This window comes from Paroedura picta, chromosome 2, assembly GCF_049243985.1.
Source record: "Paroedura picta isolate Pp20150507F chromosome 2, Ppicta_v3.0, whole genome shotgun sequence".
Lineage (NCBI taxonomy): Eukaryota > Metazoa > Chordata > Lepidosauria > Squamata > Gekkonidae > Paroedura > Paroedura picta.
In genome coordinates this window covers 176,568,672-176,584,762 of record NC_135370.1, presented here as the reverse complement: position 1 = coordinate 176,584,762, position 16,091 = coordinate 176,568,672, and the positions used below count along the sequence as shown (strand labels likewise).

The 16,091-nt window shown below is 48.2% G+C and overlaps 1 protein-coding gene across 2 annotated transcripts in view; it reads right to left on the bottom strand.

The window, feature by feature from the left end:
• Positions 1–16,091, bottom strand: part of KCNH5 (potassium voltage-gated channel subfamily H member 5) — a 257,699-nt gene that overhangs the window by 187,767 nt on the left and 53,841 nt on the right. The window contains exons 5-7 of one of the 2 annotated variants that reach the window (XM_077323911.1): positions 9,612–9,638; positions 4,808–4,923; positions 1,895–2,287 (exon numbers count right to left, since the gene is read on the bottom strand). In XM_077323911.1, coding sequence (XP_077180026.1) covers positions 1,895–2,287; positions 4,808–4,923; positions 9,612–9,638 — 536 coding nt within the window. The remainder of the gene's footprint in view (positions 1–1,894; positions 2,288–4,807; positions 4,924–9,611; positions 9,639–16,091) is intronic. The other variant, XM_077323912.1, reaches the window with a different exon arrangement.

Here is a 16,091-nt window from a genome sequence, read left to right as displayed (position 1 = left end):
GAACTGATTAATAGAGTTGAGTCTGCATGATTTACATCAGGGGTAGTCAACCTGTGGTCCTCCAGATGTTCATGGACTACAATTCCCATGAGCCACTATCAGCAAACTCTGGCAGGGAGTCATGGGAATTGTAGTCCATGGACATCTGGAGGACCACCAGTTGACTACCCCTGGTTTACTTGAATACGGGACTGACACTGGAGGAGAAACGGGAAGGAACATTCTGGTCCAGCTTCTCATTCACAACTGAGTGAGGCCCCAACTGAACATTACGATTTCGTGCGCAAACGATAGCAGCCTGAAATCAGGCACAACCCCCCCCCCCCCAAAAAAAAAACCCTCCCACATCTTCATTTGAAAAGGAAGGGAAGCCTTCATTCGGAATATTTACTCCCCGTCTACCTCGTTCATCACGCCGAAATGTCCTCTCATGCATCTTTAGCATTGTAAAAGTCGATTTAATACAATCAGCAGCTGATGAAAAGGGTCCAGCAGAGCTCTGCCGCGGTTCCCTCGTTGCGCTGGTTGACGTCCTATCAAGGCTTTGAATCCTGTTTATCTTTGCATCTGGCAGATGGCCTCTCAAACCCTGAACTGTCTTTGCGTGTACTCTTGACGAAAGGCAATGTGTAAATAAGGGGTCTCAATAGAGAGGGGGAGCGGCTCACGCGTTAAAGAAAAGAAGAACACCCTCACCAGAGGTTCTGGCCATAAAAGCACCTTAAAGGCTCACAACATTTGTGGCAGGATTTGAGACCACCGGGGCAGGGTCTGCTGAAGAAGGCCATGGCCAACCACCTCTGCTTCTCACTAACCTTGAAAGCCCCTTGCTGGGGGCATAATAAATCTGTCGCCACTTGATGACACTTAACACACACATTCCCATATTTGGAGAAGGGAAGATGACATGGTTTACCCCAGCTTCATCAGACCTCAGAAGCTAAGCAGGGTCAGTACTTGGAAGGGAGACCACTAAGAAAGACTCTGCAGAGGTAGGTTCAGGGCATCCGTAGCACCTTAACAATTCACAACAACCTGAGACCACCAAGGAAGGCTCTGCAAAGGAAAGCCATGGCCAACCATGGCTTGCCCTGAAAGCCCCTTGCTGGGGCTGCCATAAGTCAGTCAGAGCTTGACAGCACTATACAGACATGCACGCGGGCCCACATTGTTGGAGAAGGGAAGGTGGCACGGTGTACCCCAATATTACCAGATCTCAGAAGCCAAGCAGGATCAGTATTTGAAAGGAAGGCTCTGCACAGGAAGGCCATGGCCAACCACCTCTGCTTCTCACTGCCTTGAAAAGTCCCTTGCTGTGGTTGCCATAAGCCTTTGAAGGGAGACCACCAAGGAAGGCTATGTAGAGGAAGGCCATGGCCAACCACCTCTGCTTCTCACTTGCTTTGTAAGGACCTTGCAGGGGTTGCTATAATTCTTGGATGGGAGATTACCCAGGAAAACTCTGAAGAGGAAGGCCATGGCCAACCACCTTTGTTTCTCAATTGCCTTGAAATCCCTTTGCTGGAGTTGCCATAAGTCTTTGAAGGGAGACCACCAAGGAAGGCTCTGCAGAGGGAGGCCATGGCCAACCACATCTGTTTCTTAGTTACCTTGAAAGCCACTTGCTGGGATCACCAAAAGTCAGTTGCAAGTTGACTGCATTTTACACACACACATATACCTACAAGGGACTGGGACTGGTCCTCTAAGCTGGTGCTCTCCTAATGAGCTGTGTCCCTTTCCCCCAACCCACTCAGACTAACGACAAGCACAATATATACAAAGAAGTTCAAAGCTTGAATCATCTCATCCATAATCTACATTAGGGACACAGGAAAGCATAGCAACTGCAACAAAGCCGTCCAGGAGGACCGTGCAGGCCGAGCTCGCTTACCTCATCGACGTTCTCAAAGGCATTGATGATGTCATAAGGTAAACATGACAAGAGGTCTATCACGAACCACGTTTTCAGATAGTTCATCCTGATGAGTTTGGGGTCTGAGATGACTTCTCCGCCGGGCCCGACAAAGGTCGTGTGGAAATTCAACACGATGTCCACCAAGAAAATAACATCCACCACGCTATCCAGAACCAGCCAGGCAATGTTGTTCTGCTTGGTCTTGAACGACACGTTGTAAGGAACCATAATGGCTGTATAGAAAGTGAGGATTAAGATGACCCAGTCCCACGTGGTCTTAAAAGCACAGTAGTGTAAAATGATATGTGGTGGGGTCTTCGGGGCTTCCTGCTTGTATTGTGGGAGAATGTCAGAGCCCAGTTGGAGAACCTGAAGTAACAGAGTTGAAAGAAGTTAGGGCTTTGGTTATTGCGACAGGGGTGGCCAGACTGTGGCTCTCCAGTTGAACGTGGACTACAGTTCCCATGAGCCCCTGCCAGCAAATGATGGCAGGAGCACATGGAAATTGTAGTCCATAGACATCTGGAGAGCCACAATCTGGACACTCCTGGTTTATCATATAGTGAGGAGCAACACCGGTTCAGAGGAAAAGGGGTCATTTCTGCATCCCCAAATTTTTAATATCAATCTGAAGTTTAGGTTTCATTACATGCATAGTAACAGGTGGGAAGCCATATTGGTCTAAAGCAGCAGAACTAGGGTTGCTGGTCTGCAGTTGGGGCATGGGGACCCTCCAGTTTGGAGCTTCTCTCCCTGTTTTAGGGCTCTCAGAAGGGGAGGGAAGAACCAGGAAGCAAATGCAGAGGTGATGTCAGAGGGCAACACTCTGGTTTTTGGACAAAGCTCTATGGTAAGAAGCTAATATTACCATAGAGATTTTGCCCACAAGCCAGAGTGTCACCCTTGATGTCCATGATGTGCTATGTCATTTCCGGGTGATGCAGGGAGACTCTGTTTACTTTCTGGTTTTCCCTTCCCACTCCTGGTAATTCCTGCCCCCATCCCCTGATGGCTGGTCCCATGGACCTAGTAGCCCTAAGCAGAACAAATCTGAGTCCCATTAAAACCAGCAAAAGTTTATTCAATGTATAAGTGTGGGCTTGCACACTTGTATCTCTGTATGTGACAAAATGTGTTTGCTCACCAAAGCTTGATCTTGAATAAAACTTTGTTGGTCTTAAAGTAGTTAAAAGGTAAAGGTATCCCCTGTGCAAGCACTGAGTCATGTCTGACCCTTGGGGTGACACCCTCCAGCGTTTTCATGGCAGACTCAATACGGGGTGGTTTGCCAGTGCCTTCCCCAGTCATTACCATTTACCCCCCAAGCTGGGTACTCATTTTACCGACCTCAGAAGGATGGAAGGCTGAGTCAACCTTGAGCTGGCTGCTGGGATTGAACTCCCAGCCTCATTAGCAGAGCTTTCAGACTGCATGTCTGCTGCTTTGCTACTCTGCGCCACAAGAGGCTCTTAAAGTAGTTATGGGACTTACAGTTTGTTCTAGAAGAAGAGTTGGCTTTTATACCCCGCATTTCACTGCCCGAAGGAGTCTCAAAGCGGCTTACAGTCATCTTCCCTTCCTATCCCCACCATTAGACACCCTGTGAGATAGGTGGGGCTGAGAAAACTCTGGCAGGACTGCTCTGTTGAGAACAGTACTATCAGGTCTATGACTGGCCCAGGGTCGCCCAGCTGGCTGCATGTGGAGGAGCAAAGAATCAAACCCAGCTCGCCAGATTAGAAGCTGCTGCTCTTAACCACAACACAACACCGGCTCTACTCTTAGTAATGCCATTGGAAATGAGATGGGACACTGAGGTCTTCTCACCATTTGGCCCCTCTATGAATCTAAGTCCAACTGTTAGATTTATTGGCCTGGTTAGAAAATTTAACATGGTCCAATGCTTATTCCTTGAGAGAAGATGGACTTCCTTTTTCATGGTACTCAACCTGGCCAAGGCCCTTTTGGGCCCCCGTACAGTACATCTACCCCCCTCCCTGGCCTGGGCCATCATGGTCAGGGCAAAAAACACATAGAGGTAGTTTGCCATGACCTACCTCCATGTAGCAAACATAGACTTCCTTGGCAGTCTCCCAACCAAGCCCTAAGCAGGAACCATATTGCTTAGCTTTGGAGGTCTAACCTAAGCCATCACGACCAGGGCAAAAGGCATCTAGTGGTCACATGCCATTGCCTGCCCCTTTATAGCAACCCTGGACTTCATTGGTAATCTCCCATCCAAGTACTAATCAGGGCTGGCCTATCTAAACTTTAGGGTTGCTAAATCCTACCTAGTTACCTGCAGGGAGGTAAGGTTGCGAAATCCAGGTTGGGAAACCCCTGGAGATTTGGGAATTGAGTCTGGGGAAGACAGGGACCTCTGTGATGTACAAGGGCAGTTAACCTGTGGTTCTCCAGATGCTCATGGACTATAATTCCCATGAGCCCCTGCCAGCGTTTGCTGGCAGGGCTCATGGGAATTGTAGTCCATGAACATCTGGAGGATGGTTGACTACCCCTGATGTACAATATTATCCAATCCCCCCTTCAAAGCATGCATTTTCTCTGGGGGAACTGGAGGTCAGTTGTGATTCCAGGAGAACCCTAGGTCCCACCTGGAGGTTGGCATCCCTAGGCTTCCAAGATCTGATGAGATGAGGCTAGGCCATCCAGGCCAGGACATTCCTCCTTAGAACTGAGAAAACAACTTATCTAGGTAGTGGCCTTGCTTCTCGCGCCCCACTTCATATCTCAAATGCTCTTTACCCCTGTAGGAAAGGAGAAGATGGGACTTTCCCATGTAAGACTTGGGCAGATCCTTCTTCTTCCAGCTGCAATTCTCTCCTCTCGTTTTTCATTGAAGCTGGACTGAATCCTGCCCACACTTACTTCAGCTAATCTGGAGTGCTTATGGACCACCTCGGCCTTGTTCATGGGCGTCAGCTGTTGCAGGACACTCCGGCTGTTGGTCAGGGCTCTGGTCAGCCGAGCAAACTTGGTCCAGCCTGTGGATGAAAAGAGGGAAAGAAACAAATAAATACAACCAGCCGTGCGCTGCAGGGAGAATCCGTTGTCAGTCAGCCATTTAGTCACTGCCGGAGTGAACTGCCGGAACCGTTTCGCAACGCCAGCTATGACAACAGATTGTCGTTTTCACCGCTTGCACTGTAATTGTCTTGTCTAGCTGTTCGAGGGAAATGAGGGCAGGACTTCGAATCCCAGTGGAAACACGTAAACCTGATAGCGGGACATATTGTCAGATACAAAATTATTATTATTATTGATGATGATGATGATGATGATGATGATGTGAAAACATCTTTTGCAGCAGCCATAGGGGAAATCTTTTAAGATATGCAACGGAAATATGTTACGGAGGTAATTATCAGCCAGCAAAATTTAAAGGACATGGAAGAAAGCATCCAAGAAGCTGCGCATGAGGTGCATGCTTCACTAGAGAGCCATGTATTGTATAGCCACAGGCAGCAAGCGTAATGCTACCGTGTTGCATCATGACATCACCGGATGATTTCAAAACTTTAAAAACCAACCGTTTCATCTCATCAAGAGCTTTAATTTGACATTAAAAAGTTAAAAATGTTAAAAACAATTTTAAAAACTAGTTTTAATGTTGATGTTTTCACATACATCTATCACGATAATGTAATTCCCGCAATTTTTTTTTCACTAAAGAAGGGTTGCTTTTTATACCCTGTTCAAAGGAGTCTCAAAGATGAGCTATAATTCCAGGGGATACCCAGGCCCCACCTGGAGGCTGGCATTCCCAAGTCCACCCTCCAAAGTAGCCCTTTTCTCCAGGGGAACTGATCTCTGCAGTCTGGAGAGGAGCTGTCATTCCAAAGGATCCCCAGGGTCCACCTGGAGGCTGGCATCCCTGAGTCCCCCCTCCCAAGCAGCCCTTTCCTCCAGGGGAACTGATCTCTGCAGTCTGGAGAGGAGCTGTCATTCCAGGGGATCCCCAGGCCCCACCTGGAGGCTGGCATCCCTTAGTCCCCCCTCCCAAGCAGCCCCTTTCTCCAGGGGAACTGATCTCTGTAGTCTGGAGATGAGCTGTAATTCCGGGGGATCCCCAGGCCCCACCTAGGGGCTACCATCCGTAGCTAAAGGAGGAAACAGTTCTCCATCCTGACCAGGAGATTAGGCACTGAGAGCCCTGTCCTGGGTGAATCTGTCCACTCCTCTTTTCAAGCCTTCCACCATGTCAACCATGACCACGTCTTGTGTCAGCGAGTTCCACAGTTTATACACACTGTCCAAAGAAGAGCTTGTCCACGCTCAAAAGTTTGAAATGGCTGCTTTAAGTAGCTGGTGCTGAACCCCTTTGCATATTTAGATTCTGTCAACACTCCCTTCCGCTTCAGTGGATAACTCGCAGGATCTAGTATGATGGGGGAGCTTGGTCTGTTCAGCCTGGAGTGGATACAACTGAGAGGGGATCTGATAACCATCATCAAGTATTTAAAAGGGTGCCATATTGAGGATGGAGCAGAGTGGTTCTTTCTTGCCCAGGAGGGACAGACCAGAACTGATGGGATGAAATTAATTAAAAAGAAATGCTGTCTCAACATCCGGAAGAAGTTCCTGAAAGTTAGAGCGGTTTCTCAGTGGAACAGGCTTCCTCGGGAGGTGGTGGGTTCTCCATATTTGGAGATCCTTAAACAGAAGCTGGAGAGCCATCTGACGGAGAGGCAGATTCTGTGAAGGTTCAAGGGGGTGGCAGGTTACAGTGAAGAAGAAGAAGAAGAGTTGGTTCTTATATGCCGTTTTTCCCTACCCGAAGGAGGCTCAAAGCGGCTTACAGTCGCCTTCCCTTCCTCTCCCCACAACAGACACCCTGTGAGGTGGGTGAGGCTGAGAGAGCCCTGATATTCCTGCTCGGTCAGAACAGCTTTCTCAGTGCTGTGGCGAGCCCAAGGTCACCCAGCTGGTTGCATGTGGGGGAGCGCAGAATCGAACCTGGCATGCCAGATTAGAAGTCCGCACTCCTAACCACTTCACCAAACTGGCTGGTGTAGCAATAGGGTTGTGAGAATCCTACATACTGCAGTGGGTTGGACTAGATGACCTAGGAGGTCCCTTCCAACTCTATGATTCTATGATTCTACGATGGGAGAGGGAGGGAGGAAAGCCGCTCCCTGTTCTTCATCTCCACGCCAGACATTTCATGTCTCTCCTTCTTCCACGGTTTTTTGCTAGGCTGAACTGTCTTCCGAGTTCTTTGCCGACCCTCTCGGGGCAGCTGCTCCAACCCACCTGATCGTGTTGGTTGCTCTTCTCTGCGTTTCACAGCTGAAATTATAATGGGACTTAGACTCTCGAGAGACCTGCCAATAGCTCTAGCACAACCGTTTTCCAATCACATTTCCTCGTAGGGGACCGGGCAAAAGAACATTAATATTTCTCCAGGCATCGATATTTTTCTTGAATAGGCCAGAAGAGGAAGAAGTCGATTTTTATACCCTGCTTTCTACTCCCCGATGGTCTCTCAAAGCAGCTTACATTCACCATCCCTTCCTCTACCCACAACAGACAGGTAGGTGGGGCTGAGAGAGCTCTGGAAGAACTGCTCGGTGAGAACAGCTCAAACAGGACTGTGATTAGCCAAAGTTTACCAAGCGGAGGAGTGGAGGAGGAGTGGAAGATCAAGTCTAGCTCTCCGGAATAGAGGCACAGATCTTAACCTGTTCACAACAGACATCCTGTGAGGTAGGTGGGGCTGAGAGAGGTCTAACAGGGCCACATAGTCAGAACAGCATGATCAGGACTGCGACTGGCCCAAGGTCACCCAGCCAGCTGCATGTGGATGAGGGGAATCAAACCCGGATTTCCAGAGTAGAAGCTGATGCTCTTAATATCTACACCAAGCTGGCTGGAGTGGTGGGTGAGTTATCGTGTCAGAAGTGGGCAAAAATTGAAATGTAATGTTGAAAGTGCTGATTTATCCCCGCAGAACTTAAAGAGGCAGGACTTATGTAGCAGGGTTCCCCAACATGGTGCCCAAGGGCACCAATACCTTTCCAGGCCCCCACTAAGAGTTTTCAGAGATTGGGCATGGCCAGGTGAGCTCCTACCGTGTAGGTCTTCTGATTGCCCATTGGCTGTCCAGATTAAAATAACGTTCCAGAGGCCTCTACACAGGGGTAGTCAAACTGCGGCCCTCCAGATGTCCATGGACTTCAATTCCCAGAAGCCCCTGCCAGCAAATGCTGGCAGGGGCTTCTGGGAATTGTAGTCCATGGACATCTGGAGGGCCGCAGTTTGATTATCCCTGCGCTCTACAGGATCAGTTTTGTTCTCTCTCCGACTCCTCTTCCCCAGTGCTTTTAAAAAATGACCCCCTGAGCTTCAGCTTCCTCTCTGTGTGGTTGGCTCCACCTCCCACAGTGACCATGTTGTGACCCACTTCAGGACAATGGCCATTTATGGTGGCGCCTCCTACCCGGTGTCAGAATCCCAAAGCTGCCCATGGAATCCAGAAGGGCAGGCTCTCCCGTCAGACGGACCTCTGCCTCTCTCTTTCTTGGGCTGCCCTGCCCAATTGGCAGGTGCGCCACCTGCTCCCAGGAGCAATTTCTCTCCGCTAAGCACCCTGCACATATTTCGAAATTAAGTCAACATTGCAAGTATCAGGAGAGTAGCCGTGTTAGGTCTGCTGCAGCTGAAATTACAAGAAGGCTGTACTCAGAGGGCCAGACTTGATCCCCAGTAAATAAAAATAGGTGTGAATGTTGTCAGTTTGGCTCACGTGCGTGTACCTGTCTCTTCTCTCCTCCCCACAGGCCATCTGGCGTAAAATGCAATGAAAACATGGGGTGGAAGTCAAGATCCAGTGGCCCAAAATGCACAAGCAAGCACAGAACCAGAGTTTCTTATTCCGCACACATTGGATAATGCACTTTCAATGGGCTTTTTCAGCTGGATTTTCCTGAGCAAAACAGGAAAAGCTTCTTCTAAAGTGCATTTAAAGATCTTTATCCAGTGTGTGTGTGTGTGTGTGTGTGTGTGAGAGAGAGAGAGAGAGAGAGAGAGAGAGAGAGAGAGAGAGAGAGAGAGAGAGAGAGAGAGAGAGAGAGAGAGAGATGGGGGTGCCGGCCCTGGTTTGGGAAATACCTGGAGACTTTGGGGGTGAAGTTTGGGGCAGGGAGTGTATTATTATACACTCGTTTACAATACGGTTTGGTCACTATCACCGTTTACACACTGGGAACTTCACTGCCCCAGCTCCCACGCAGGAGAACAAATTGGGGGTGGATAATGTGCTACGGGCCAAATGCTCCCTTGTGTGGGTGCAGGGAGAGGTGGGGCAACCTGCCATGACTAAAACTCCAGCCTGCAGCCCGGCATGAAACCTCCAGTGCATAAATGGTCTTAGACTGTCTACGATACTGTATAAATCTATTTTTGCACTTTGGGAAGGATTATTTCCTATAGTTTCAGAGTCACAACTGCACAACTCTCTTTTTTCCTGGGATTTTCCATTTACCGTGGACCCCGTTTTTTGTGAGTGATAGTCCCTGGAGGCTGGTGACCCTAATGCTGCCCCTGAAACTTCTACTACTCAGAGGGATTTGGTTTCGCTCCGGAAAGAAGGACCCCCGAAGAACACGGCATGTTCCCCTCTTGTTTTCACCTCCCCCAACACAATATTGCTAGTCATACATTGATGTATTACCTTTAGAGTCCACCTTTCTTTCTGAGGCTTTTAATTAAAAAAACACAATGAACAAAATTAGAGAACGAGGCACCCCCCCCACAAAAAAAACAAAATCCCCCGCAAACAGACACTATCCCACAGACACTAAAGCAGGATCAGGTGATAGGAGGACAATACAGCGGAAGGTTCTACGGCAGGGGTAGTCAAACTGCGGCCCTCCAGATGTCCGTGGACTACAATTCCCAGGAGCCCCAGCCAGCGTTCGCTGGCAGGGGCTCCTGGGAATTGCAGTCCATGGACATCTGGAGGGCCGCAGTCTGACTACCCATGTTCTACGGCATACAACACACACGCAGTCGTAAAGGTGGGTCGCACGATCGGAAAACGGTGAGGTAAAAAGCAGCATCTGGCCAGTGAAGGTGGCCCTAAATCCCAAAGACATTCATGGTAACCTGGTGTGGCCTGTCTTGACGGTGCACAAAATGCCTCTTAATTTTAAATGATTGAAATTTCTCATGCTTCCAACACTCCCCCTCCCCCCCACCTTGAAAGCAGATATAACTTGCTAACATAGGACTGCCAGTTCTGGGTTGGGGAATACCTGGAGACTTTTGGGGTGCGGTGGGTTTTGGAGTGGGGGAGAGATGTCAGTGGATGTCAGTTCTCCAAAGCAGCTATTTTCTCCAGGGGAACTGGCCAGGGATTCTGTTGGGGGGGGGGCAATATCTGGGCATGGAATTGGGGTCACTGTGGGTGGGGAGGTGGTTGTGAATTTCCTGCATTCTTCAGGGGGTTGGACTAGATGACCCTGGAGGTCCCTTCCAACTCTATGCTTCTGTGAATCTATGAACAGATGTCTTTAGTCTGGAGATTACCTGTAATCTACCTGGATGCTGGCATCCCTAGATAACATGTTAGTAGCGCTGTCCTACCTATCTTTCTAGTACTGGTAACCAATTTTGCCCTTCCACTAAAGAGCCTGGAACGGTGTGATCATTTTCTCCTTCATAACAGAAATTAGGAGGCTGAGAGAGGATTACTGGCCAAAGATCACCCAGGGTGCTCCCGGAAAGGTTGGGGATTGGAAGTGAGGTCTCCTAGCACAGGGGGGCCCGTCCCTTTTAAATATGCGAGCAATTTGGGAATTCTGACACAGCACACTAGGCTCCGCAACAACATGGCTGCCACAAAATGGCTGCCGCAGGAGGTGGAGCCAGCCCCAAAATGGCTGCCGCAGTCAGGGGTGGCCAAACGGTGGCTCTCCAGATGTCCACAGACTACAATTCCCATGAGCCCCTGCCAGGTTTGGCCACCCCGGGTACAGATCCTTGTGCTGTGGTGGCAACAATGGTTTTTTTTGTTTTTTGTTTAATCTGCACAGCTACCCAAATCTCTGAGAGTCGATCGGAAGCCTTGCTCCAATAGACAATCCAAAGCACTACTTGGCCCTAAAAACATGTGGCAGGGACAAAAAAAGGTGATGATGGCCACCATGGTGCCCACATATGCCATGTTGGTAACCCCTGCCCTAGCATCTACTGACACTCAAACTGCTGAACTACCCATGCCCTCCTTCCTGGTAATATTTCTTAGAATCATAGAATCATAGAATCATAGAGTTGGAAGGGGCCATTCAGGCCATCTGGTCCAACCCCCTGCTCAACGCAGGATTAGCCCTAAGCATCCTAAAGCATCCAAGAAAAGTGTGTATCCAACCTTGTGTATCCAACATCAAAAAAAAAAAAAGTGTGCATCCAACATCATGGGGAACCTTGTCAAAAGCTTTACTAAAATCCAAGTAAACGACATCAACTCAATTTCCCCGACCCAGCAAACCTGTTACTTGGTCAAAAAAGGAAACTAGGTTGGTCTGGCAGGACCTGTTGGAGACAAATCCATGCTGACTTTCTTGGATCACCAAATTGTCCTCCAGATGTTTGCAGATCGCTCCCTTTAATATCTGCTCCATTATCTTCCCCACAACACAACAAGGTCTCTTGCACATTCAGGTTTTGTATCCCATCTTTTTTCACAAGCCCAGGGTAGGTAACAATGGGATGTTAACCAACAAACATACACACACACACATAAACACACACACACAAACACAAACATGCAGTAAAACAGCTTCCAACATGCTTTGCCCAGTCAAGAAAATACTCTGCCTTGTCTCTCCCCATCCTCACCATTTGGGCATCATCAGAAAGTGGGGCCAGGGGCTGTCCAGCCTTAATTCCAGCTCATGAAGGGACCACTTCAAATGTCGCAGGACACACCTTTGTGGAACTCCATTGCACACTCCCCCCCCCCTTGTGAGAACTGCCTTTTCATTTTCTTCTCTGCGCTGTCTTCATTAATCAGTAGCTTATTCACAAGTGAACCCATCCTCGGATCTGAAAACTGCAGAGTCAGTTCAAGCATTTGGTTTGGTCAAAAGCTTTTGGAAGGGAATTCAAAAGAATTTTCAGCTAAACATCCGGAAGAAGTTCCTGACAGTTATAAAGGTTCCTCAGTGGAACAGGCTTGCTCAGGAGGTGGTGGGTTCTCCTTCCTTATTAGTTTTTAAGCAGAGGCTGGATATTCATCTGACTGAAAACATAGAATCATAGAATATGATGGAAGGGGCCATACAGGCCATCTAGTCCAACCCCCTGCTCAACACAGGATCAGCACAAAACATCCTAAAGCATCCAAGAAAAGTGTGTATCCAACCTTTGCTTGAAGACTGCCAGTGAGGGGGAGCTCACCACCTCCTTAGGCAGCCTATTCCACTGCTGAACTACTCTGACTGTGAAAATTTTTTTCCTCATATCTAGCCTATATTGTTGTACTTGAAGTTTAAACCCATTACTGTGTGTCCTTTCCTCTGCAGCCAACAGAAACAGCATCCTGCCCTCCTGTAAGTGACGACTTTTCAAATACTTTCAAAAAGAGCTATCATGTCCCCTCTCAACCTCCTTTTCTCCAGGCTGAACATTCCCAAGTCCCTCAACCTATCTTCATAGGGCTTGGTCCCTTGGCCCCAGATCATCTTCGTCGCTCTCCTCTCTACCCTTTCAATTTCATCAACGTCCTTCTTGAAGTGAGGCCTCCAGAACTGCACACAGTACTCCAGGTGTGGTCTGACCAGTGCCGTATACAATGGGACCATGACATCTTGTGACTTTGATGTGATGCCTCTGTTGATACAGCCCAAAATGGCATTCGCCTTTTTCACCGCTGCATCACACTGCCTGCTCATGTTTAGTTTATGCTCAAACTATGAATTTCCCCCCCACACACACACACCCAACAGCTAGCCAGTACTTTTTGACATGGAGTTCAAAGCTATTCAAGTCCTCTCTTCTGTGGCCAACAGAATCTTCTCCCTGCCTTCCTCCAAGTGACAACCTTTCAAATTCTTCAAGAGAGCCATCCTGTCCCCTCTCCACCTCCTCTTCTCCAGGCTGAATATCCCCAAGTCCCTCAGCCTTTCCTCACAGGGCTTGGCCTTCAGTCCCCGGATCATCCTCTGAACCCTCTCCATTTTGTAAAGAAAAGAAACTGATTGTCCAGTCCAGGGGTAGTCAAACTGCGGCCCTCCAGATGTCCATGGACTACAATTCCCAGGAGCCCCTGCCAGCAAATGCTGGCAGGGGCTCCTGGGAATTGTAGTCCATGGACATCTGGAGGGCCACAGTTTGACCACCCCTGGTCCAGTCCAAAGGATTTACAAAGAGACGACAGCTCTGAACTTTCCCAGTGGCTCCCAGGGCTGAAGAAAGCCCAAGAGATCGAATAGCGACTGGGGAGGACGGAGAGGGAAAATTTTGGAGGGAAAATTTACCTCAGCGTGTGGAGTAGAGAGGGGCAGATGGGTAGCTGCGTTGGTCTGAAGCAGGAACAAATTCTGAGTCCAGGGGCACCTTTAAGACCAACCAAGTTTTATTCGAGCTGTCGTACTTTGAATACCTTGAATAAAACTTGGTTGGTCTTAAAGGTGCCCCTGGACTCAGAATTGGTTGGTGGAAAGTTTCCCAAATGGGTGGGAGTTCATTCATTTTTAATACATTTTTCAAATTTGTTATATATTTATCGGTTGATTCAACCATATATGGTCATGTTGACCTGCCCCCCCCCAAATGGCCAATAATGGGCCTGCAGGGGGTGGGAAGGGGCAGCCCCCCCCCCCAGGTGAGTATGTCCACATCTCAGCTTCCCAACCATATTAGAATCATAGAATCACAGAGTTGGAAGGGGCCACACAGGCCATCTAGTCCAACCCCCTGCTCAACGGAGGATCAGCCCAGAGCATCCTAAAGCATCCAAGAAAAGTGTGTATCCAGCCTTTGCTTGAAGACTGCCAGTGAGGGGGAGCTCACCCTCCTTAGGCAGCCTGTTCCACTGCTGAACTACTCTGACTGTGAAAAATGTTTCTCTGATATCTTGCCTACATCGTTGTACTTGAAGTTTAAACCCATTACTGCGTGTCCTCTCCTCTGCAGCCAACAGAAACAGCATCCTGCCCTCCTCCAAGTGACAACCTTTCAAATACTTAAAGAGGGCTATCATGTCCCCTCTCAACCTCCTTTTCTCCAGGCTGAGCATTCCCAAGTCCCTCAACCTATCTTCATAGGGCTTGGTCCCTTGGCCCCTTATTCTGTATGATCATGTCACTTTTGGCGTTTCTCGAAGCCTGAAAGATGTTTCAGGGGTTTCTCTATGGTGGCCGTTGAGAAAGGCTGAATTAAGGGATCTCTTATGGTTTTTAAAGTTATGTTGTGTTGAATTATTGTATTGTTTGAAATATGTTGTTACCTGCCCAGAACCCCCCAGGGGAAGGGCAGACTATAAATACTATTTTCTATTATTATTACTATTACTATTATTATTATTATTATTATTATTATTATTATTATTATTATTATTATTATTATTATTATTATATCATCATCATCATCATCATCATCATCATCTCTGTCATTGAAAGATCAGCTATAATTGTGTAAGATCCGCAGGGCCCAGCTGGACATCTACCCACCAATTTCCAGCTTTTGATCCTCTTTCTAAAGAAAGACGTTTCATCTCAGCAGGGCCTTCTAGATTCTCTTACGCTTCTGCTTTTAGTTGATGCTCAGTGGCAATTCTCTTTTGTCTTCCTTGCTCCTTCCACAAATTCTTCCCTGCTTTCATCCCGGAGCCTATACAGACTTGACATTTATGTCCAAGGCCTTAGAAAGAAGGCCTGGCCCCTGGAGGGACCTGCAATCTTCCTGTACGCAAAATCATTCTGAGATCCAGCCTTGAAGTAGGCTACGCTGAAACATCCCAAGGTGGACACTAAAACGCTCCATCAGTTTCCTTTGATCAACAAACGCTAGCTGGATTTTGCCGAAATAGCCGTAAGCTTTTTCTTACAGCCCTAAATCCTACCAGCCTGCCCTATGAGAAACAGAGAGAACCAACAAGCCTGTAGGGGAGGGTTGCCAGCCTCCAGGTGGGGCCTGAAGATCTGGAGTGATAACTGATTTCGAGGTAGGGCCAACCCTACCTGGAGATCTTTCACTATTTTCACTATCTTTCACGAGAGCCAGTTTGGGATAGTGGTTAGGAGCGCAGATTTCTCATCTGGCATTCTGGGTTTGAATCCCCACCCCTCCACAGGCAGCCAGCTGGGTGACCATGGGCTCACTACAGCACTGATAAAGCTGTTCTGACCGAGCAGTAATATCAGGGCTCTCTCAGCCTCACCCACCCCACAGGGTGTCTGTTGTGGGGAGAGGAAAGGGAAGGCGAATGTAAGCCACTTTGAGACTCCTTTGGGTAGAGAAAAGCAGTATATGAAAACCAACTCTTCTTCTTCTTCAGTAATATCCGGGCTCTTTCAGCTTCACCTCCCTCACAGGGTGTCTGTTGTAGGGAGAGGAAAGGGAAGGCGACTGTAAGCCACTTTGAGACTCCTTCTGGGAAAGAAAAGTGGCATATAAGAACCAACTCTTCTTCTATAATAATTGCTCTCCCTGGAGAAAAATGGCTGCTTCGGAGGGTGGACTCTCTGGTATTGGCCATAAAGGGAAAGAAGCATTGTGAAGTTCTGGGATAATTTTATAATAATTGAATATAATGGGCAAAAACTACCATACTGAAGATCAGAGACTTGTCTGAGGGAGCGGCATGCTGTGCCCGGCCTGGATTCTGTTTTACATTCCAGGTTTTCCAGAGACTGGCACACCTGAGCAAGGTTATAATTTAGAAATTTGGCCCCTTTAATTCCCAGAACTTCCCATGGGATGCCCAAAGCCTTAGAGAAGCCATTGCAGCAAACTTGCCAGATCTCCATTAGACTGCTAAAAGCAGCAGTGTGGCTAGAGTTCAAATTTGACCTCCTGTGGAGCATCTTCTTTACATGGCAGATTGCACGGGCTCAGAAGAGTTCTCTAGAAGGGAAAGGCAGTGTGAGTGCAGTGGCTAAAAGGTCAGGTGAGGATCTGGGCGCCCTGAGTTCAAATTCTCACCTTT